The sequence below is a fragment of the Cherax quadricarinatus genome, chromosome 3 (genome assembly GCF_038502225.1).
Source record: "Cherax quadricarinatus isolate ZL_2023a chromosome 3, ASM3850222v1, whole genome shotgun sequence".
Taxonomy (NCBI): domain Eukaryota; kingdom Metazoa; phylum Arthropoda; class Malacostraca; order Decapoda; family Parastacidae; genus Cherax; species Cherax quadricarinatus.
In genome coordinates, this window is record NC_091294.1 from 32,556,742 (window position 1) to 32,574,440 (window position 17,699).

The 17,699-nt window shown below is 37.4% G+C and overlaps 1 protein-coding gene across 4 annotated transcripts in view; it reads right to left on the bottom strand.

The window, feature by feature from the left end:
- The window catches only part of not (ubiquitin carboxyl-terminal hydrolase nonstop), a 48,890-nt gene that overhangs the window by 26,208 nt on the left and 4,983 nt on the right, over positions 1 to 17,699 (bottom strand). For 3 of the 4 annotated variants that reach the window (XM_070091189.1, XM_070091184.1, XM_070091195.1), the window contains exons 2-4: positions 12,203 to 12,332; positions 11,775 to 11,990; positions 10,326 to 10,498 (exon numbers count right to left, since the gene is read on the bottom strand). In XM_070091189.1, coding sequence (XP_069947290.1) covers positions 10,326 to 10,498; positions 11,775 to 11,990; positions 12,203 to 12,332 — 519 coding nt within the window. Of the gene's footprint in view, positions 1 to 10,325; positions 10,499 to 11,774; positions 11,991 to 12,202; positions 12,333 to 15,533; positions 15,872 to 17,699 lie in introns of those variants that run through there. The other variant, XM_070091202.1, reaches the window with a different exon arrangement.

Genomic DNA, 17,699 nt, shown 5'->3' on the forward strand with positions numbered 1-17,699 from the left:
TTGTGCACACATACCACATAGATGTATTCTCTCATATCTAGGTCAAAATTTACCGCTCACAGCTTATCAGAGTGAGCTGAGCTCATGGCGTAGATCTACTGTTTGGACCCTCAAAGGGTTAAAGCTAAAAAAAAAAAAAAAAAAAAAAAAAAAAAAAAAAAGTGATGCTCCTCTGGTAATAAAATGTATCAAAAATACAAATCTATGAACTTGTAATTCACAGTTTACATAATAAAACTATGTATATGAAAGCATATTAAAATATTAAGTTTTTCAGTCTATATTAGGAGGACAATGGTTCATTCCATTATCAAAACAAAATCAACCAATACATGCATTTTTTGTTTTTATTCTTTCTTTTTAACTTAAAATTATCAGATCTGGAACCCAGTTTATACCATATCTTGTGACTTTTCCTATTTTGTTCACTTGTTTTTCATGAGGGAAGTACCACTACTGTTAATTCTGATTTTTGCCTTATTCTTCACCATTATGCCATCCATACATCTGAATGCTATTTTGAAATTTGCCAATGTAGTAAAGGGATTTCTAAATTGGTTACTGTGAGGGGGGAAAAGCCATTAGTAATTGGGGTTAGGGTTGTTCAGACAGCCAGAAGCTATTAGCGGGTTACAGCCCGCACTTCCATCTAGTGGGCTGAGGCGAAACTCAAGTTCCTGGTGTCTGATGTGCTTTAATTTCTACTCCTGGTAGTTTTAACCTTACCTGGTGTGGATTGAAATTTGGAGAGTCACTTCATCTCCACTCTTCTCCTGATCTTGTAAGGTGATCTACCAGGAGTATTTCTATTTTTTGTTTTTTTTTTATGGTTACCAGTAATGACTAAGACTGAATACCACCTTTTCTCTTTCTTGAATGTTGTATTTGTATAACTTTCGGTAACCAGTTTATTGTCTTTATTATCAGTTCTGCTGCTGGCCTGGTCATCCAGGGTAGACGCCAAGATTATTGGAGCAAGATACCTGTCCACTGAACTTAGTAAGACATTACAACTACTCCTCACCCCCATCATCATACTTGTGGTTCTTCAACCAAGTAGTAATAGGAGATTCCAGAACATCAGATGAATACCACTGCCCAGGATAACCTACACCAATTCTTCAACATCAGAAAACCATCCTGGGAATACCACTGCCCAGGATAACCTACACCAATTCTTCAACATCAGAAAACCATCCTAGGCTTTACACACTCCTGCACCAACATCTTGCTATTATCACAATGGCCAGTTTTTATTCTTATTTAATTTTAATTAACCCTTTCAGGTCCAGAGGATAAATTTCTAAGTGTGCACCAGGGTCCAAGAATTTCAAAAAAAAAAAAGAAAAACTTATGGGAGAATCTTTTTCTGAATGTAATAAAACAAAAAGTACAAAATTTGATGAAAAACTGACGAAATTATGCTCTCGCAAATTTTGATGTATCAGCGATATTTATGCATCGGTGATTTTGCTGACTGACTCCCATTTTAGGGCAATTACATTATTCCAGTCGACCAAATTCTTAGCTATTTTACTAGTATTACTTCTATTCTATCGACTGAGCACAATAAATCACCAAGTCAACTGTTTCAATTACAAAATAAATTGGAAATTGTTAATTTGGCCAATTTTATGCAAAGTTCAAAATATTCCAGTTTCAAAATAGGGCCCAGAATAAACAATGCAGGCATTCCTGGCACTAAACTAACATTTCCTCTGTTCATTAGTTACGTTTTCAGGCTTTACAAAAGAATTCCATTTTAATTTTTTATTCACAATGAATTTTTATTCAAACCAAAAAGTAAAAGATTTACTGTTATACAATGTTGTAATAATTGTATAAATAATATCACCATATTTGTGAATGTATATCAGACCCACCAGCTGACGTGTATCAGACGTGTGAGGTCATTCGTTTACTCTTGAACATCGGCAAAAATTTAACATTTCTGCTATTTTGAGCTCAATTTCAAGCCATTTCCAGTACTAAAACCAATTAAAAATCATCTCTATTTCTGTAATATATCTTCCATTCTATCAAATGAGACCAGGAAATCACAAACATAAAAATATATACGAAAAAACACTGCAAAGTTGCTGTTTTAATCGAAAATTACGGTCTCAGTTTTTTTCCTCTCATTATGTACTGTGTGCTGCAGGATTTGTTTTATGTGACACACACACATACCACATAGATGTATTGTCTCATATCTAGGCCCAAATTTACCACTCACAAATTATCAGTGAGCTGAGCTCATGGAGTAGAACTAAGGTTTGGACCCTCAACTCAAAACCGTAGAACTATGGCACGGACCCTGAAAGGGTTAAAAGCCTTGAAAAACAATCTTCCTTATTATACCTTGAGTCAATTTTTTTTTTTTTTGATCAGGCAGAAGGCTTTTTCCTGACATACATGTGATCTTATGATAAAGCTTTGCTTATAATTACTCTCTGAATCTCCTCTCTGACACTTCCATTCTTAATACACAATCCACTGAATATTCAACTGGAATGTAATTGCTCTCTTATTTTCATAGTAAATTTTTTTTTACGTAAATTCAATCACTGATATCCCCTCTACTAAACTTACCAGTCATTTTTTTGCAAGGATTTAGTCATTTTTATTACTAACCTGTACTTCACCTAGGATTTTTTGCACCATAAAAAAAATGCTCATAGTGCTTTTGTTCCTTCTGGCAAGTCAATTAGAAAAGTAGAAGATATGGGAAAAATTGGATTACATTCCAGACAAATTAAATGGGGAAGTGGAACAGAATCTTTCCTCCGTAAGCCATGAGTGTCGTACTTAAGAGGCGACTAAAATGCCAGGAGCAAGGGGCCAGTAACCCCTTCTCCAGTATAAATTGCCAAAGCCCTAATTTGACACTTTTATTAAATTAATTCAGATATTGGTCTCTATGCAATAACTAGAGAAAATATTTTATGACTGACTTTCAACTTTTAAAGCTGGTGTGAAAGGTTTGAATTAGTTTGCAGAAGTGTTAGTACATTTTTGCAATTTATTGAAGAAATTGGGACACTAGTTTCCATACCACAACTTGAAAATACCTCTTGATTGGCTTCAAAACTTCAAATGCTGATGTTTAACTGCATTAGAAACTTATTCTGCGTCTGTATTATTCATTTTCTAAAGGAGAGTGGGGGGCTGTACCTATGATACGGAAAATAGTACTTTGATCATGCAGCAACTGAAATGCATCTAGTTTAACTAGACAAACACTGCTTTGCCTTACCTAAGAAGGTGTGGGGAATCTCTAGAATATGCTAATGTATTCAGGCAGTTGGCCAACTGTGTCAAGGCTATGCCTCAGTCAGAAACAAAAAAGCGTAATATACCAGGACTGGAACAATACACAAATAACCTGCACACAGAGGAGAGAGAAAAAGCTTACAACAAGGTTTTGGTCCAACATGGACCATTTACAAAGTTACACTAATACAAAAAGAATGAGGGAGCCAAGTCAGACCAAAGCATCATAAACATCTCTCTCTCTCTCTCTCCTGTGTACGGGTTATTTGTGTACGACTCAGTCAAGATAAATACCTCCAAAATCCAACTTTCTTTTTTTTAAACTCTCTCAATCTTTATTAGCAATCACCAACATATTCAACAAATTTAGTAGTGCAGCTACATAGAAATGTAGAATTGCAGAAGAACTGTGTAAATGTAGATACTGAAGTTTTGCTTATGCTTTATATTAATGCACACTGCATATTTGCATACACTAATACAGTTGTCTTTTATAAATCAAGGATCTTTAAGTTACATCAGTTTTGCAGAGCATTAGTTAGGCAAGGGAAAATGCTTTGTAGTGGACATTGTGTGCTCTAGCTTAGTAAGAATAGCAGGAGGCTGGGAGGCACTGGCAAGAAGATCGAAAAAACGTGCATGTAGCACACAAATTCCAAGTTAATTTTCTTTTTTTAGACAGTACGTAATATCAAGCTTTCCTTGTGCAATAAAAATTTTTGGTAACACTTTTTCAACAACGTTCCAACAAAACTGTGCATGGTATAGCCACATTTTAAGAAGGTCCTCTGTATATAAATTGGAAATATTACTAGAGGTAAGTACTGATCCTTCTGGGACTTGTTAAAAAAAATAGGGCATACAATGCTGACAAGTAAGACATGAGCAACACTTAGGTATCTTTACTATCAAGTTTAATAGTCGGAGCAGACATCTTGTATACAAAGATGCCATGGGGTTGTGTGTCAGACAAGTTTCATGTTATACTGGTATACAATACCAACAAATTGACAAATCAGACACCACATTTAATTAACTTGGGTATTTTTTTTTTTTTATTAACACACTGGCTGATTCCCACCAAGGCAGGGTGCCCCGAAAAAAGAAAAAACTTTCATCATCATTCCCTCCATCTTGGGTATACCATTTATAATATACTGGCATGATGCAGTAACACCAGGTCATGTCGGTACAGAGAATGTCAACATCAGTAATAAATATACCCAAGTGTTGCACGTTTCTTACAGTACCTGCCTTTTGGAACGGCAAGGTAACACTTTCTCATGGAGACATTTTTATCTTATCCTTTTACATTTTCCATTCAAATCAAAGTCCCTCACTCATATTATTAATTTGTCCTTAATTTCATATTGTAGGCTCAAGATCAGTCTTTCAATGAAAAAACTATCAAATGCATTCCTAGAATTTCTGTGCATTTATCTTAACAGATTTGACATAAAGTACATAGCATTAATTATCTAAAAAAAAAAAAATTTTTGCTCTTCAAAAAAAAAAAAAAAAAAAAAAAAAAATTTATCTTTTCCAGTCACCCTGCCTTGGTGAAAGATGACTAGTGCATTAAAAAAAAAAAATGGAATGTCTCAAAAGTTTCCATTTGTCCATCAGTTTACCTTGTAATGAAACCCTAAAAATCCCCAAAATGAATAACTTAAGTTAAAAACTTATGGTGATACTAACAGATCCTACCTTTTTTTTTTTTTTTTTTTTTTGTAATACCCAATAGCAATTTCTTTCCTCTTACTCTTACTCTTTGGATATTTCAGTGGTCTATACTTCAACTGGCTATTGTGGGTTCAAACAAGTCATAATAGTAACCTCAAGGCATCTTACACTAAAACACCTCATTTATTAAATGCAATTAAAAAGAAATAAAAAAAAATTGTCTGCTTATGCTTGTTAAAGTATTTTTTTTTTTGTATTTTTTTTTAACTATTTTCTTGAAATTTACATATATGAAATAACTTTTATCTCAATACAGTGGAACCTCGGTTTTCATACGCCCCAGTTTTCACAGGATTCAGTTTCGACGACTTTTTCGTCAAAATTTTGTCCCAGTTTTCGTACATCTGCTCGGTTTTCGTTGAGTTGAAAATGGTCCGTACCAAACGCATCCACGTGACTCAGTCACTAAAGCACCCACACAAACTATACCATGCGTTCGTGACTCAGACGTGCAGGGTGAGCATCACCCTGCACGTTCATCCGAAATATTTCGTAATAATCCGTTGTTTTTTGTGCTTGTTTATTGAGTGCGATTGCTAAATAAGCCACCATGGGGCCAAAGGACGTTCCAAGTGCCAGCCCTTTGATAAAGAAGAAGGCAAGAAACACAAGAGAATTCAAGAAAGAATTTGTAGCAAAGTACGAAAGTGGTGTATGAGTGGCCGATCTCGCCAGAATGCACGGGAAGTCCACATCAATGATCAGTTCCATCCTGGCTAAGAAAAAAAAAAAATCAAGGAAGCTGATGTTGCGAAAGGGGTAAATGTGCTAATGAAACAGAGATCGCAAACAACTGAAGATGGTGAGTTGTTGTTGGTGTGGATCAACGAAAAACAGTTAGCGAGAGACAGTGTTTTGGAGGCAATAACTTGCAAAAAGGCAAGGCACTTGCATACGGATCTCGCAAAGAAAATGCCTGGAACGAGTGCTGCTGTTAGCGAACTTAAGGCCAGCAAAGACTGGTTCGACAAATTCAAGAAGCGAACTGGCATACACAGTGTGGTAAGACATGGCAAGGCTGCAAGTTCGGACAAACATGAGGCCAAAGAATTTGTTGATGAATTCAAGGAGTGTGTAGAGGCTTAAGGATTCCTCCCCCAATAAGTCTTCAATTGTGATGAAACAGGCCTCTTTTTGAAGAAAATTGCCAAAGAGGATCTACATCACACAGCAGGAAAAGGCCCTGCCAGAACACAAGCCTATGAAGGATAGGCTAATTCTTTTGTTCTCTGGTAACACTAGTGGGGATTTCGAAGTGAAGCCTTTACTGGTGTATCACTCTGAAAATCCCCGAGTGTTCAAGAAAAACAATGTCATCAAGAGTAAATTGTGTGTGATGTGGAAGGCTAACAGTAAGGCATAGGTCACGAGGCAAATTTTCATTGAGTGGGTCAATGAAGTGTTTGGCCCCAGTGTGAAGAAATACCTCCTGGAAAATCAATTACCACTCAGGTGCCTCCTGGTAACAGACTGCTCCTGCTCATCCTCCAGACTTGGAAGACCAATTGTTGGAGAAGTTTAGTTTCATCACAGTGAAGTTCTTGCCTCCTTATACCACTCCTCTCATCCAGCCCATGGACCAGCAAGTCATTTCAAATTTCAAAAACTCTACACCAAAGCACTGTTTCAAAGGTGCTTTGAAGTGACCTTGGACACTGAATTGACCCTAAGAGAGTTCTGGAGGAATCACTTAAATATCTTCAACTGCATAAGCCTTATAGATAAGGCTTGGCAGGGAGTGACTTCTAGGACAATGAACTCTGCTTGGAGAAAATTGTGGCCAGAATGTGTCCACAAGAAGGATTTTGAAGGGTTTGAGGCTGACCCTGACGACCCTACGCCTATTGTGGAATCTACTGTGTCTGTGGAGAAGTCCATGGGGTTGGATGTGTGTGGCCAGGATGTGGAAGAGTTGGTGGATGACCACAGGGAAGAGCTAACCACTGAAGAGCTGCAAGACCTTCAACTGGAACAGCAACAGACCACAGCTGAGTAAACTGCTTCAGAGGAGGAGGAAAAGAGAGGGGAGAATATACCTTCTTCAGTGATTAAGGATGTGTGTGCAAAGTGGAGTGAGTGGCAAAGTTTTGTGGAGAAATATCACCCTAACAATGCTGTTGCAAGCCGAGTCTACAACACATTCAATGACAACGCCTCTTCCCATTTTAGGTAAATCTTAAGGAGATGCCAGAAACAGACCTCTCTTGACAGATTTTTTGTGCTACAGGGGTACACTGACTCTCAAGCTGGTCCTAGCGCCAGTAAAAGACAAAGAAGGGAAGTCACCCCGGATAAGGCCTGGATACCTGAAGTCCTTATGGAAGGAGATTTCCCTTCCAAACAATACCCTCTCCTCTCCTTGCCATCTTCCATACACCAACAAGAATCTTCAATAAAGGTAAAAGTGATGTTAAATGTTCATTTATCCATTTCGTTAGTCATTTATATTTATTTCTCATTGTTTTCTATATGTAAAACTATAGTTATTATCTATAAAATGCATTTTTTGTTAATATTTTTGGGTGTCTGGATCGGATTAATTGGATTTAAATTATTTATGGGAAATATTGCTTTCGGATGGATTTATGAAGGATAAGGTTAATCATAGAATTGATGAGGGAAAAAAGGCGAGTGGTGTGTTGAGGTATATGTGGAGTCAAAAAACGTTATCTATGGAGGCAAAGAAGGGAATGTATGAAAGTATAGTAGTACCAACACTCTTATATGGATGTGAAGCTTGGGTGGTAAATGCAGCAGCGAGGAGACAGTTGGAGGCAGTGGAGATGTCCTGTCTAAGGGCAATGTGTGGTGTAAATATTATGCAGAAAATTCGGAGTGTGGAAATTAGGAGAAGGTGTGGAGTTAATAAAAGCATTAGTCAGAGGGCAGAAGAGGGGTTGTTGAGGTGGTTTGGTCATTTAGAGAGAATGGATCAAAGTAGAATGACATGGAAAGCATATAAATCTATAGGGGAAGGAAAGAGGGGTAGGGGTCGTCCTCGAAAGGGTTGGAAAGAGGGGGTAAAGGAGGTTTTGTGGGCGAGGGACTTGGACTTCCAGCAAGCGTGCATGAGCGTGTTAGATAGGAGTGAATGGAGACGAATGATACTTGGGACCTGACAATCTGTTGGAGTGTGAGCAGGGTAATATTTAGTGAAGGGATTCAGGGAAACCGGTTATTTTCTTATAGTCGGACTTGAGTCCTGGAAATGGGAAGTAAAATGCCTGCACTTTAAAGGAGGGGTTTGGGATATTGGCAGTTTGGGGGGATATGTTGTGTATCTTTATACGTATATGCTTCTAAACTGTTGTATTCTGAGCACCTCTGCAAAAGCAGTGATAATGTGTGAGTGTGGTGAAAGTGTTGAATGATGATGAATATTTTCTTTTTGGGGATTTTCTTTCTTTTTTGGGTCACCCTGCCTCGGTGGGAGACGACCAACTTGTTGAGAAAAAAAAAAAAATTGCTTCAGTTTTTGTACGAGTTGATTTTCATCAGACTTTTTAGAACAAATTAATCAGGAAAACTGAGGTTCCACTGTAAATCTATCAGTGTGTTGAACATTCTTTTAATATGCTAAAATGCTTCAATGAAATTGTCAAGAAAGGCAGAGAAGATGCAATTACACTACTGAAATGCTGTGCAAAATATCTAAGCTTTCATTTTGAAAACAGTTCATCATACTGTTATGCAAACATAATTATCCGTCTTACATCAGAAATGCTTTGGCCAGTCACCAGTCATCTTCAGCTGTGAGTTTGTTATACCTACTAGCACCCACATTAAAAGCTAAAAATTTTGGGTGAAAACTATCCAGGAACATTAAAAGTAAATACACAGAGCGAAAAAAGGCACATTATTACGTATGATAGGCCCTGGTAAAGTACCAAAGATCTGAAATGTGATTTTTAGTTAAAAATGATACTGTACTTCATATTTTTGTCTAAATATATTTCCCAGCGATACACAATGGCTTTAATAAATCTCAATCTCAAAGTACACATACAGAAACCCTACATCTGAAGATTTTGATTCAAAACTCAAAATGTTAAAAAGGTAAACTTGCAACACAAAACAGTCACTACCAGATAATTCATCTCTTGACGCATTGTTAAATTTTAATGAAATCCTTGTTTAAAAGGGAAAGTAATCAACATACAGCAAAGCCTAGATTAGTACGAATTTCAATAGTAAGAAATTCAGTCTATTTTGAATTATAAAATGACACCAGACCTGCCCACCCATTGTCAGTATGGCTCTGCCTGTTATGTAAATACATGCTGCAGCTTGTTATCCTATACGTGTTTACAGTATTATATCAGGTTTTAAATTTTGATAAACTGCCCTTAGTAAATATGGACAAAAGGAAGAATACTTACAGTGCAAATAATGCAAATGCAAAAAAGAAGAGGCTTGTTATTACATTAGCATCTCTTCAAGTCTTTACGGCAGTGGAAGAAAATGGAGTTCATGTGGAAACAGAAGAAACTTTTAATGCAAGCAATGGTTGGTTTGACAATTTTAGAAATAGAATTAAACTGCATTATTGAACTGCTGAGTCTGCCAGTGCAGATAAAGAAGCTGCTTCTTAAGTTCAAGCTGTTGTTGAAGAAATAGAGAGACCTTGGAAGGCGGCTTGGTTTCCATGAACTGAACTCTACAAATGTCCGCAACTTGCTTGAATCACGCCCCGAAGAAATAACTAATGGAGACCTTAATTTAGATCAACAATTTAATGTACAATGCCTGCACTTTACAGGAGGGGTTTGGGATACTGGCAGTTTGGAGGGACATCTAAACTGTCATATCTGAGGATCTCTGCAAAGACAGTGATTATGTATGAGTGATGGTGAAAGTGTTTAATGATGCTGAAAGTTTTTTTCTTTCCTTTTGGGTCACCCTGTCTTGGTGGGAAACAGCTGACGTGTAAAAAAATATAATAAACTTGACTAAAAAATGCATTTTTATTATCCTATAGCAATATGTTAAAAATTTTCATTGCATACTGTATTTTCATTGGAATGGGACCAATTACAATAATTCATGTGTTATAACTGCCTCAAATAATACAAATTTGATTAATGTGATCTTTAATGGGATTCATTACTTGTACTAATCGAGGCTTTGCTGTACATTGGTACCTGTGCTCATCTGGAGAGGCAGCTAGTCAGTAACTAGACAGAGCAAAAATTATTTATTATTTAATGAATAATTTAATATACAAGTGGTTCTGGTACTGTATCAATATTCATACTAAAATATATGATCTACAGCACTATAATTATTTAAAGAATGAATGCAGCACACACCTCCTGGAAGAGTCTAGAAATTTCACAGACCAAGCAGCGTGTTGCATCATTATTAAACTGACAAACATGCTTGTCAGAAAGGAAGTAGTCTCTAAGCAGTGGCGTGTGCGTCAAGGCCTGGATGATGCAGCTCATGAAGCATGTGTTACCTAGATTGATTAAGCCACGAAGCCCTGATGGAAGAGATGAAAAAAAATTCTGTATCAAAATTTACTCACAAATATTTAGAGAGAAAATAATTATGATACAAATTTATACATTAGTTCTTTTAAATAATTATATTATCCTGCAAAATCTACTGTACTTATTAGTTTCCATGATATGATTGGATTAAAAATCATGCAACTCTGAAGCATACCCTTCCAAAAACAATCATTATTCGATTAATAAAAATGATTTGACCTAATACAGATTCTATCTTGTACACCAAGTCTTCCGAAGTACATTATTGCAAGTAATTTCAATATCTGCAATATTAAGTGAATTAAACTACTTCAGCCTTGATCCTTATTTATAAATCAGTGATCATATTCAAATCTTTCCTAAATATATACAAAATGTTTGATTTTAGGTTGCCCCCTCACCAAAATCTTTTCACTATTACTGCAACTGCTCCACAAAGATCCACACACTATTTTGTAAAAAAGACCCATCTTCTTCAGTAGGGATGATAAGATTGCAATCCATCAATTTTAATTATCTGCAATATAGCAAATTATCTGGCAAAACAAGTTAAAATATAACGGGAGCCATTAAATGTGAACTGAGATCATTTAATTTCAAGACAAACAATTCAGTCACATTATGATCAATGAAAATTTGTACTAGAGTAATAGCACACATCCCAAAGCCAAGTACGGTGCTGCACTCTGCATGTGCAGTCCTTGATTGTAATGGCCTTTATAAGCTCAAAACACACTCTTGAAACACAGTCTAAATGCAGCCTATTATAAATAATCAATAAGTCAGGGGCAGATTTATATTGTGCAAAAACGATGAAAAATTTAAATACACAATATGAATGCATGCTCAGTAACTCAGGACTGCCCATCAAAGAGGTTGTAACAGCTCTCTCCAGTGCTAGTGTAATAAGCAGCAGACAGCAATCATCCCTACGATCAAGCGTGGCATTTTGTGATCAATTCGTATCAATTTTTTTTCCACATGTCAAAGAACCACCTATACTTAACATAGACCTTTTTCAATGCCTTTGAAAAGAAAAATTTGCCTTATGAAATAAACATCAGGAATGGCTGCAGTCTTCTACCTGATATTCAACAATTAAGACATGTGATACATTTACAGGAGTCACACCCCAAGAGCTCGGTAATTACTGTTAGTCTTGAGACCACAATGCTTTTTAAAATAAACAATTTAGTTACACTTAATGATGACAAGCATTTCACTGCACGGTCAATTAACTTTGATGGTAACAGAGCCAAGACAAACCTATGGTTGAATTTGCAGCAGGTCTTCGTCTTTTGGGATGAGCTTGAAGTAGAGTCATTTCTACTGCATCTGGTTCCCATGCTCTGTACTGTGTGTCCAACCCAAGTGATCGGCGGAACTTTTCCTTGCAGGCCTGCGCAATGCGGCCAACCTCCAAGTCATAAACATAATCACCACACGCCATACACAAAATTTGACCTTGCTCTACATCCACAACTGTAATATTATAGTACAAATATTATTAAAAAAAAAAGCAACGTACAGAAATCCTAACAAGATCTTTATTTACGTCAAACAAGCATATGAAAGTAATAAAACCCTTCAAATCATTTTTTTTTAACAAAATGTATACGGCTAACAAAAATTATCCTAAGTTCTACAGTATGTATGTTTCAAAGTTTCCCTTACAATTCAGAAAACATACCAACCTAGATTGTGTTGCATGGAGGTTGAATGATCTTGAATATGGCCCTGATAACATGCAAAATGAACACAGTGTAAGCAGGCGTGAAGCCTGGGACTGTGATTGCCACATACTGAGCACACACACCATTTTGCCTGCAATACAAATCAGACAAATCAGTTTTAATCACAGTTCCAGCTGACCCCGACAATATGGTCAATAAAAGGTATAGGTATGGATGATAAACACAATACAGAAAAGAAATGAGAAAAATATAAGAGAATAGTGGTATCAACAATATTAAATGGGAGTGAGCTATGGATTGTAAATGTTGCAGCAAGGAGGTTGGAGGCTGTAGAGATATGATGTCAGAGTAAAGAGTGGTATGACTATTATGCAAAGAATTCAAAGTATACAAATAAGATGGAGCAGGGGTTTCCAAAAGTACAATTCAGACAGCTGGGGAGTTACTGAAGTGGCTTGGACATTTAGAGAAGGATCAGTACAAGATGACCAAGACAGTACATAAATCTGGGATGTAAGGAAGGAGGGATGAAAGTTTCTCCCAGGAAGAGTTGAAGGAGGCAGGCAGGTAGAGGAAGTTTTGAGTCCCAGGAACCTCAGCATCCAGCAGATGTATGGAAGCATGTTAGATTATAGACTAAAATGCTGAGAGCATGGGGGCTAGTAAAACCTTCTCCTGTATAAATTACTAAATGTAAAAAGAAATTTTTTTTTTCTTTTTAGACCACCCCGCCTTGGTGGGATACAACCAGTGTGTCATAAGAGGCGACTAAAATGCCAGGAGCAATGGGCTAGTAACCCCTTCTCCTGTAGAAAAATACTAAATAAGAGAAGAAAAACTTTATAAAACTGGGATGCTTGAATGTGCGTGCACGTAGTGCATACGATAAGAAAAAAATTATTCCTAATGTTATGAATGAAAAGAAATTGGATGTCCTAGCTCTGAGCAAAACAAAGCTGAAGGGGAAAGGCGAGTTTCAATGGGGAAAAATAAATGGGATTAAGTCAGGAGTATCTGAGAGAATTAGAGCTAAGGAAGGGGTAGCAATAATGTTGAAGGATCAGTTATGGAAGGAGATGAGGGAATATAAATGCATAAATTCAAGGATTATGTGGATTAAAATAAGGGTCGGATGCAAAAAGTGGGTCATAATAAGTGTGTATGCACCTAGAAAAGAGAGGAGTGTAGAGGAGAGAGATTTTGGGAGATGTTAAGGGAGTGTGTAGGAACTTTTGAACCAAGTGAGAGAGTAACTGTGGTAAGGGACCAAAATGCTAAAGTTGGAGGAGGAGTAGGGTGTGGTAGGTAAGTTAGGGGTGCCTGGTGTAAATGATAATGGGGGCCCTTTGATTGAACTTTGCATAGGAAGGAGTTTGGTTATGGGTAATACACAGTTTAAGAAAAAGAGGATAAATAAGTATACAAGATATGATGTAGGGCATAATGACAGTAGTTTGTTGGACTATGTATTGGTTGATAAAAGACTTGGGTAGAATTCAAGATGAACATGTTAATAGAGGGGGCCACAGATATAGCAGATCGCTTTTTTAGTTGTAGCTACAGTGAGAGTAAAAGGTAGATGGGATACAAGGAAAATGGAAGCAGCAGGTAAGAGAGAGGTGAAGGTTTATAAGATAGAGGAGGAGGCAGTTAGGGTAAGATATAAACAACTACTGGAGGATAGATGGGCGAGTGAGAGTATAGGCAATGGGATTGAAGATGTATGGGGTAAGTTAAGAATGTAGTGTTAGAGGGTTCAGCAGAAGTTTGTGGTTATAGAAAAGTGAGTGTGGGAAGGAAGAAGAGCGATTGGTGGAATGATGATGTAAAGAGAGAAGTAAGAGAAAAAGTTAGCATATGAGAGTTGTTTACAAGTAAAAGTGATGCCAGGAGGGAGTAGTACATGGAGAGGAAAAGAGGTTAAGAGAGTGGTGAAGAGAGAGCAAATGAGAGTGGGTGAGATATTATCAACAAATTTTGTTGAAAATAGGAAAGTTTTGGAGCGAGATTAATAAGTTGAAGAAGCCTAGGAAATGAATAGATCTGACAGTTAAAAAATAGGAAAGGAGAGTTATTAAATGAAGAGTTAGAGGTAACAGGAAGATGGAGGAAATATTTTTAGGAATTGTTAAATATTGATGAAGATAAGGAAGCTGTGATTTCGTGTATAGGGCAAGGACGAATAACACCTTGTAGGAGTGAGTTGTGAGTGTGGGGGAAGTTTGTGAGGTGGGGGGTAGAATGAAAGGGGGTAAGGCAGCTGGGACTGATGGGATAAAGATAGAAATGTTAAAAGCAGGTGGGGATATAACTCTAGAGTGGTTGGTGCTTATATTTAATAAATGTATGGAAGAGGGTAAGGTACCTAGGGATTGGCAGAGAGCATGCATAGTTCCTTTGTATAAAGGAAAAGGGGACAAAAGAGTGCAAAAATTAAGGGGAATAAGTATACTGAGTATACTTGGTAAAGTGTATGGTAGAGTTATTATTTAAAGAATCAGGAGTAAGACAGAGAGTAGGATAGTAGATGAACAAGGCGGCTTTAGGAAAGGTACGGGATGTGTAGACCAAGTGTTTACAGTGAAACATATAGATGAACAATATTTAGATAAGGATAAAGAGGGTTTTGTGGTATTTATGGATTTGAGAAAAGCGTATGACAGGGTGGATAGGGGGGATGTGGCAGATGCTGCAAATGTATGGAATAGGAGGTAGGTTACTGAAAGCAGTGAAGAGTTTTTATGAGGATAGCGAGGCTCAGGTTAGAGTATGTAGGAGAGAGGGAGATTATTTCCAAGTAAAAGTAGGCCTTAGACAAGGATGTGTGATGTCACTATGGTTGCTCAGTATATTTATAGATGGGATTGTAAGAGAAGTGAATGCTCGGGAGTTGGCAAGAGTTGTGGGGTTAAAAGATAAAGAATAACACAAAGTGATAGTTTTCACAGTTGCTCTTTTTTGATGACACTGTGCTTTTGAGAGATTCTGAAGAGAAGTTGCAAAGGATGGCAGATGAGTTTGGTAGGGTATGTAAAAGAAGAAATGGCTTATGGAGGAAGAATTCTGTTCCACTTTGCCATGGAGATAAACAAGAACAAGCAAAAAATAGAAGAAAAGCCAGAGGGGTGTGTATACATATGCATGTGTAGTGTCCTAAGTAGAAGTAGCATGATGTACCTGAAATCTTGCATGTTTACGAGACAGAAAAAAGACATCAGCAATCCTACCATCATGTAAAACAATTACGGGTTTCGTTTTAGACTCCCTTGGCAGGACAGTCGTACCTCCCTCGACAGTTGCTGTCTACCAACCTACATGTGTGTGCACTCACCTAATTGTAGTTGCAGGGGTCGAGACTCAGCTCCTGGCCCCACCTCTTCACTGAACGCTACTAGGTCCTCTGTCTCCCTGCTCCATGAGATTCATCATACATCGTCTTAAAGCTACGTATGGTTCCTGCCATATGTAGCTTTAAGACTGTTCTACTTCCTGACCACTCTATGACTGAAGAAATGCTTCCTAACATCCCTGTGGGTTATCTGAGTCTTCAACTTCCAGGAGTGACCCCTTGTTTCTGTGTCCCCCTCTGGAACATCTTGTCTCTGTCCACCTTGTCTATTCCACGCAGTATTTTGGATGTCGTTATCATGTCTCCCCTATCCCTCCTGTCCTCCAGTGTCGTCAGGCTGATTTCCCTCAACCTTTCTTCATAGGACATTCCTCTTAGCTCTGAAACTAACCTTGTGTTCGTGTGTGTGTGTGTGTTCGTGTGTGTTTGTGTGTTCGTGCGTGTTTGTGTGTGTGTGTGAATATGTGCTCGCCTAACTGTGGTTGCAGGGGTCGAGACTCGGCTCCTGGCCCTGCCTCTTCACTGGTCGCTACTAGGTCCTCTAACTCCCTGCTCCATGAGCTTTATCACACCTCGTCTTAAAATTATGTGTGGTTCATGCTTCCACTACATCACTTGCCAGACTATTCCACTTTCTGACAACTTTATGACTTAAGAAATACTTCTTAATATCCCTTTGACTCATCTGTGCAGTGTGTGTGTGTGTTTTATAAATACTATAGTTTAAGTTATATAAATATTACAATAGTGTACGTTATTACAATAGTGTACATTATATAATTACAATAGTGTTCGTTATAGTATAAATATTACAGTAGTGTACATTATATAAATATTACAATAGTGTACGTTACATAAATATTACAATATTATACATTATATAATTACAATATTGTACGTTACATAAATATTACAATATTGTACATTATGTAATATTGCAACAGTTTACGTTCTTCAACTCTATATATCTTTGGTTAGGCCTCATTTAGATTATATTGTGCAGTTTTGGTCACCGTATTACAGAATGGATATAAAATGTACTGGAAAACGTACAAAGGAGGATGACAAAGTTGATCCCATGTATCAGAAATCTTCCCTATGCGGATAGACTGAAGGGCCCTGAATCTGCAGTCTAGAAAGGCGTAGAATTAGGGGGGATATGATTGAGGTGTATAAAGGAAAAGCAGGCATTAATAAAGGGGATGTAAATAGCATGCTAAAAATATCTAACAGACAGGACTCACAGCAATGGTTTTAAATTGGAAAAATTCAGATTCAGGAAGGATATAGAAAAGCACTGGTTTGGTAACAGAGCTGTGGATGTGTGGAACAAACTCCCTAGTACCGTCATAGAAGCTAAGATGTTGTGTTGTTTTAAAAACAGGATAGATAAATACACGAGTGGGTGTGAGTTGGACCTGACTAGCTTGTGCTACTAGGTCGGATGCTGTGCTCCTCCCTTAAGTGAGGTGTCTGACCTCACTAGGTCAAGGCATTGGCTTAAGAAGGTGGGAGAATTAGACCTACCTCACATAGGCCTGTTGCAGTGTTCCTTCTTTATGTTCTTATTAGTGTACGTTATACAAGCGTTACAATAGCGTACGTTATACAAGCGTTACAATAGCGTACGTTATACAAGCGTTACAATAGCGTACGTTATACAAGCGTTACAATAGCGTACGTTATACAAGCGTTACAATAGCGTACGTTATACAAGCGTTACAATAGCGTACGTTATACAAGCGTTACAATAGCGTACGTTATACAAGCGTTACAATAGCGTACATTATACAAGCGTTACAATAGCGTACGTTATACAAGCGTTACAATAGCGTACGTTATACAAGCGTTACAATAGCGTACGTTATACAAGCGTTACAATAGCGTACGTTATACAAGCGTTACAATAGCGTACGTTATACAAGCGTTACAATAGCGTACGTTATACAAGCGTTACAATAGCGTACGTTATACAAGCGTTACAATAGCGTACGTTATACAAGCGTTACAATAGCGTACGTTATACAAGCGTTACAATAGCGTACGTTATACAAGCGTTACAATAGCGTACGTTATACAAGCGTTACAATAGCGTACGTTATACAAGCGTTACAATAGCGTACGTTATACAAGCGTTACAATAGCGTA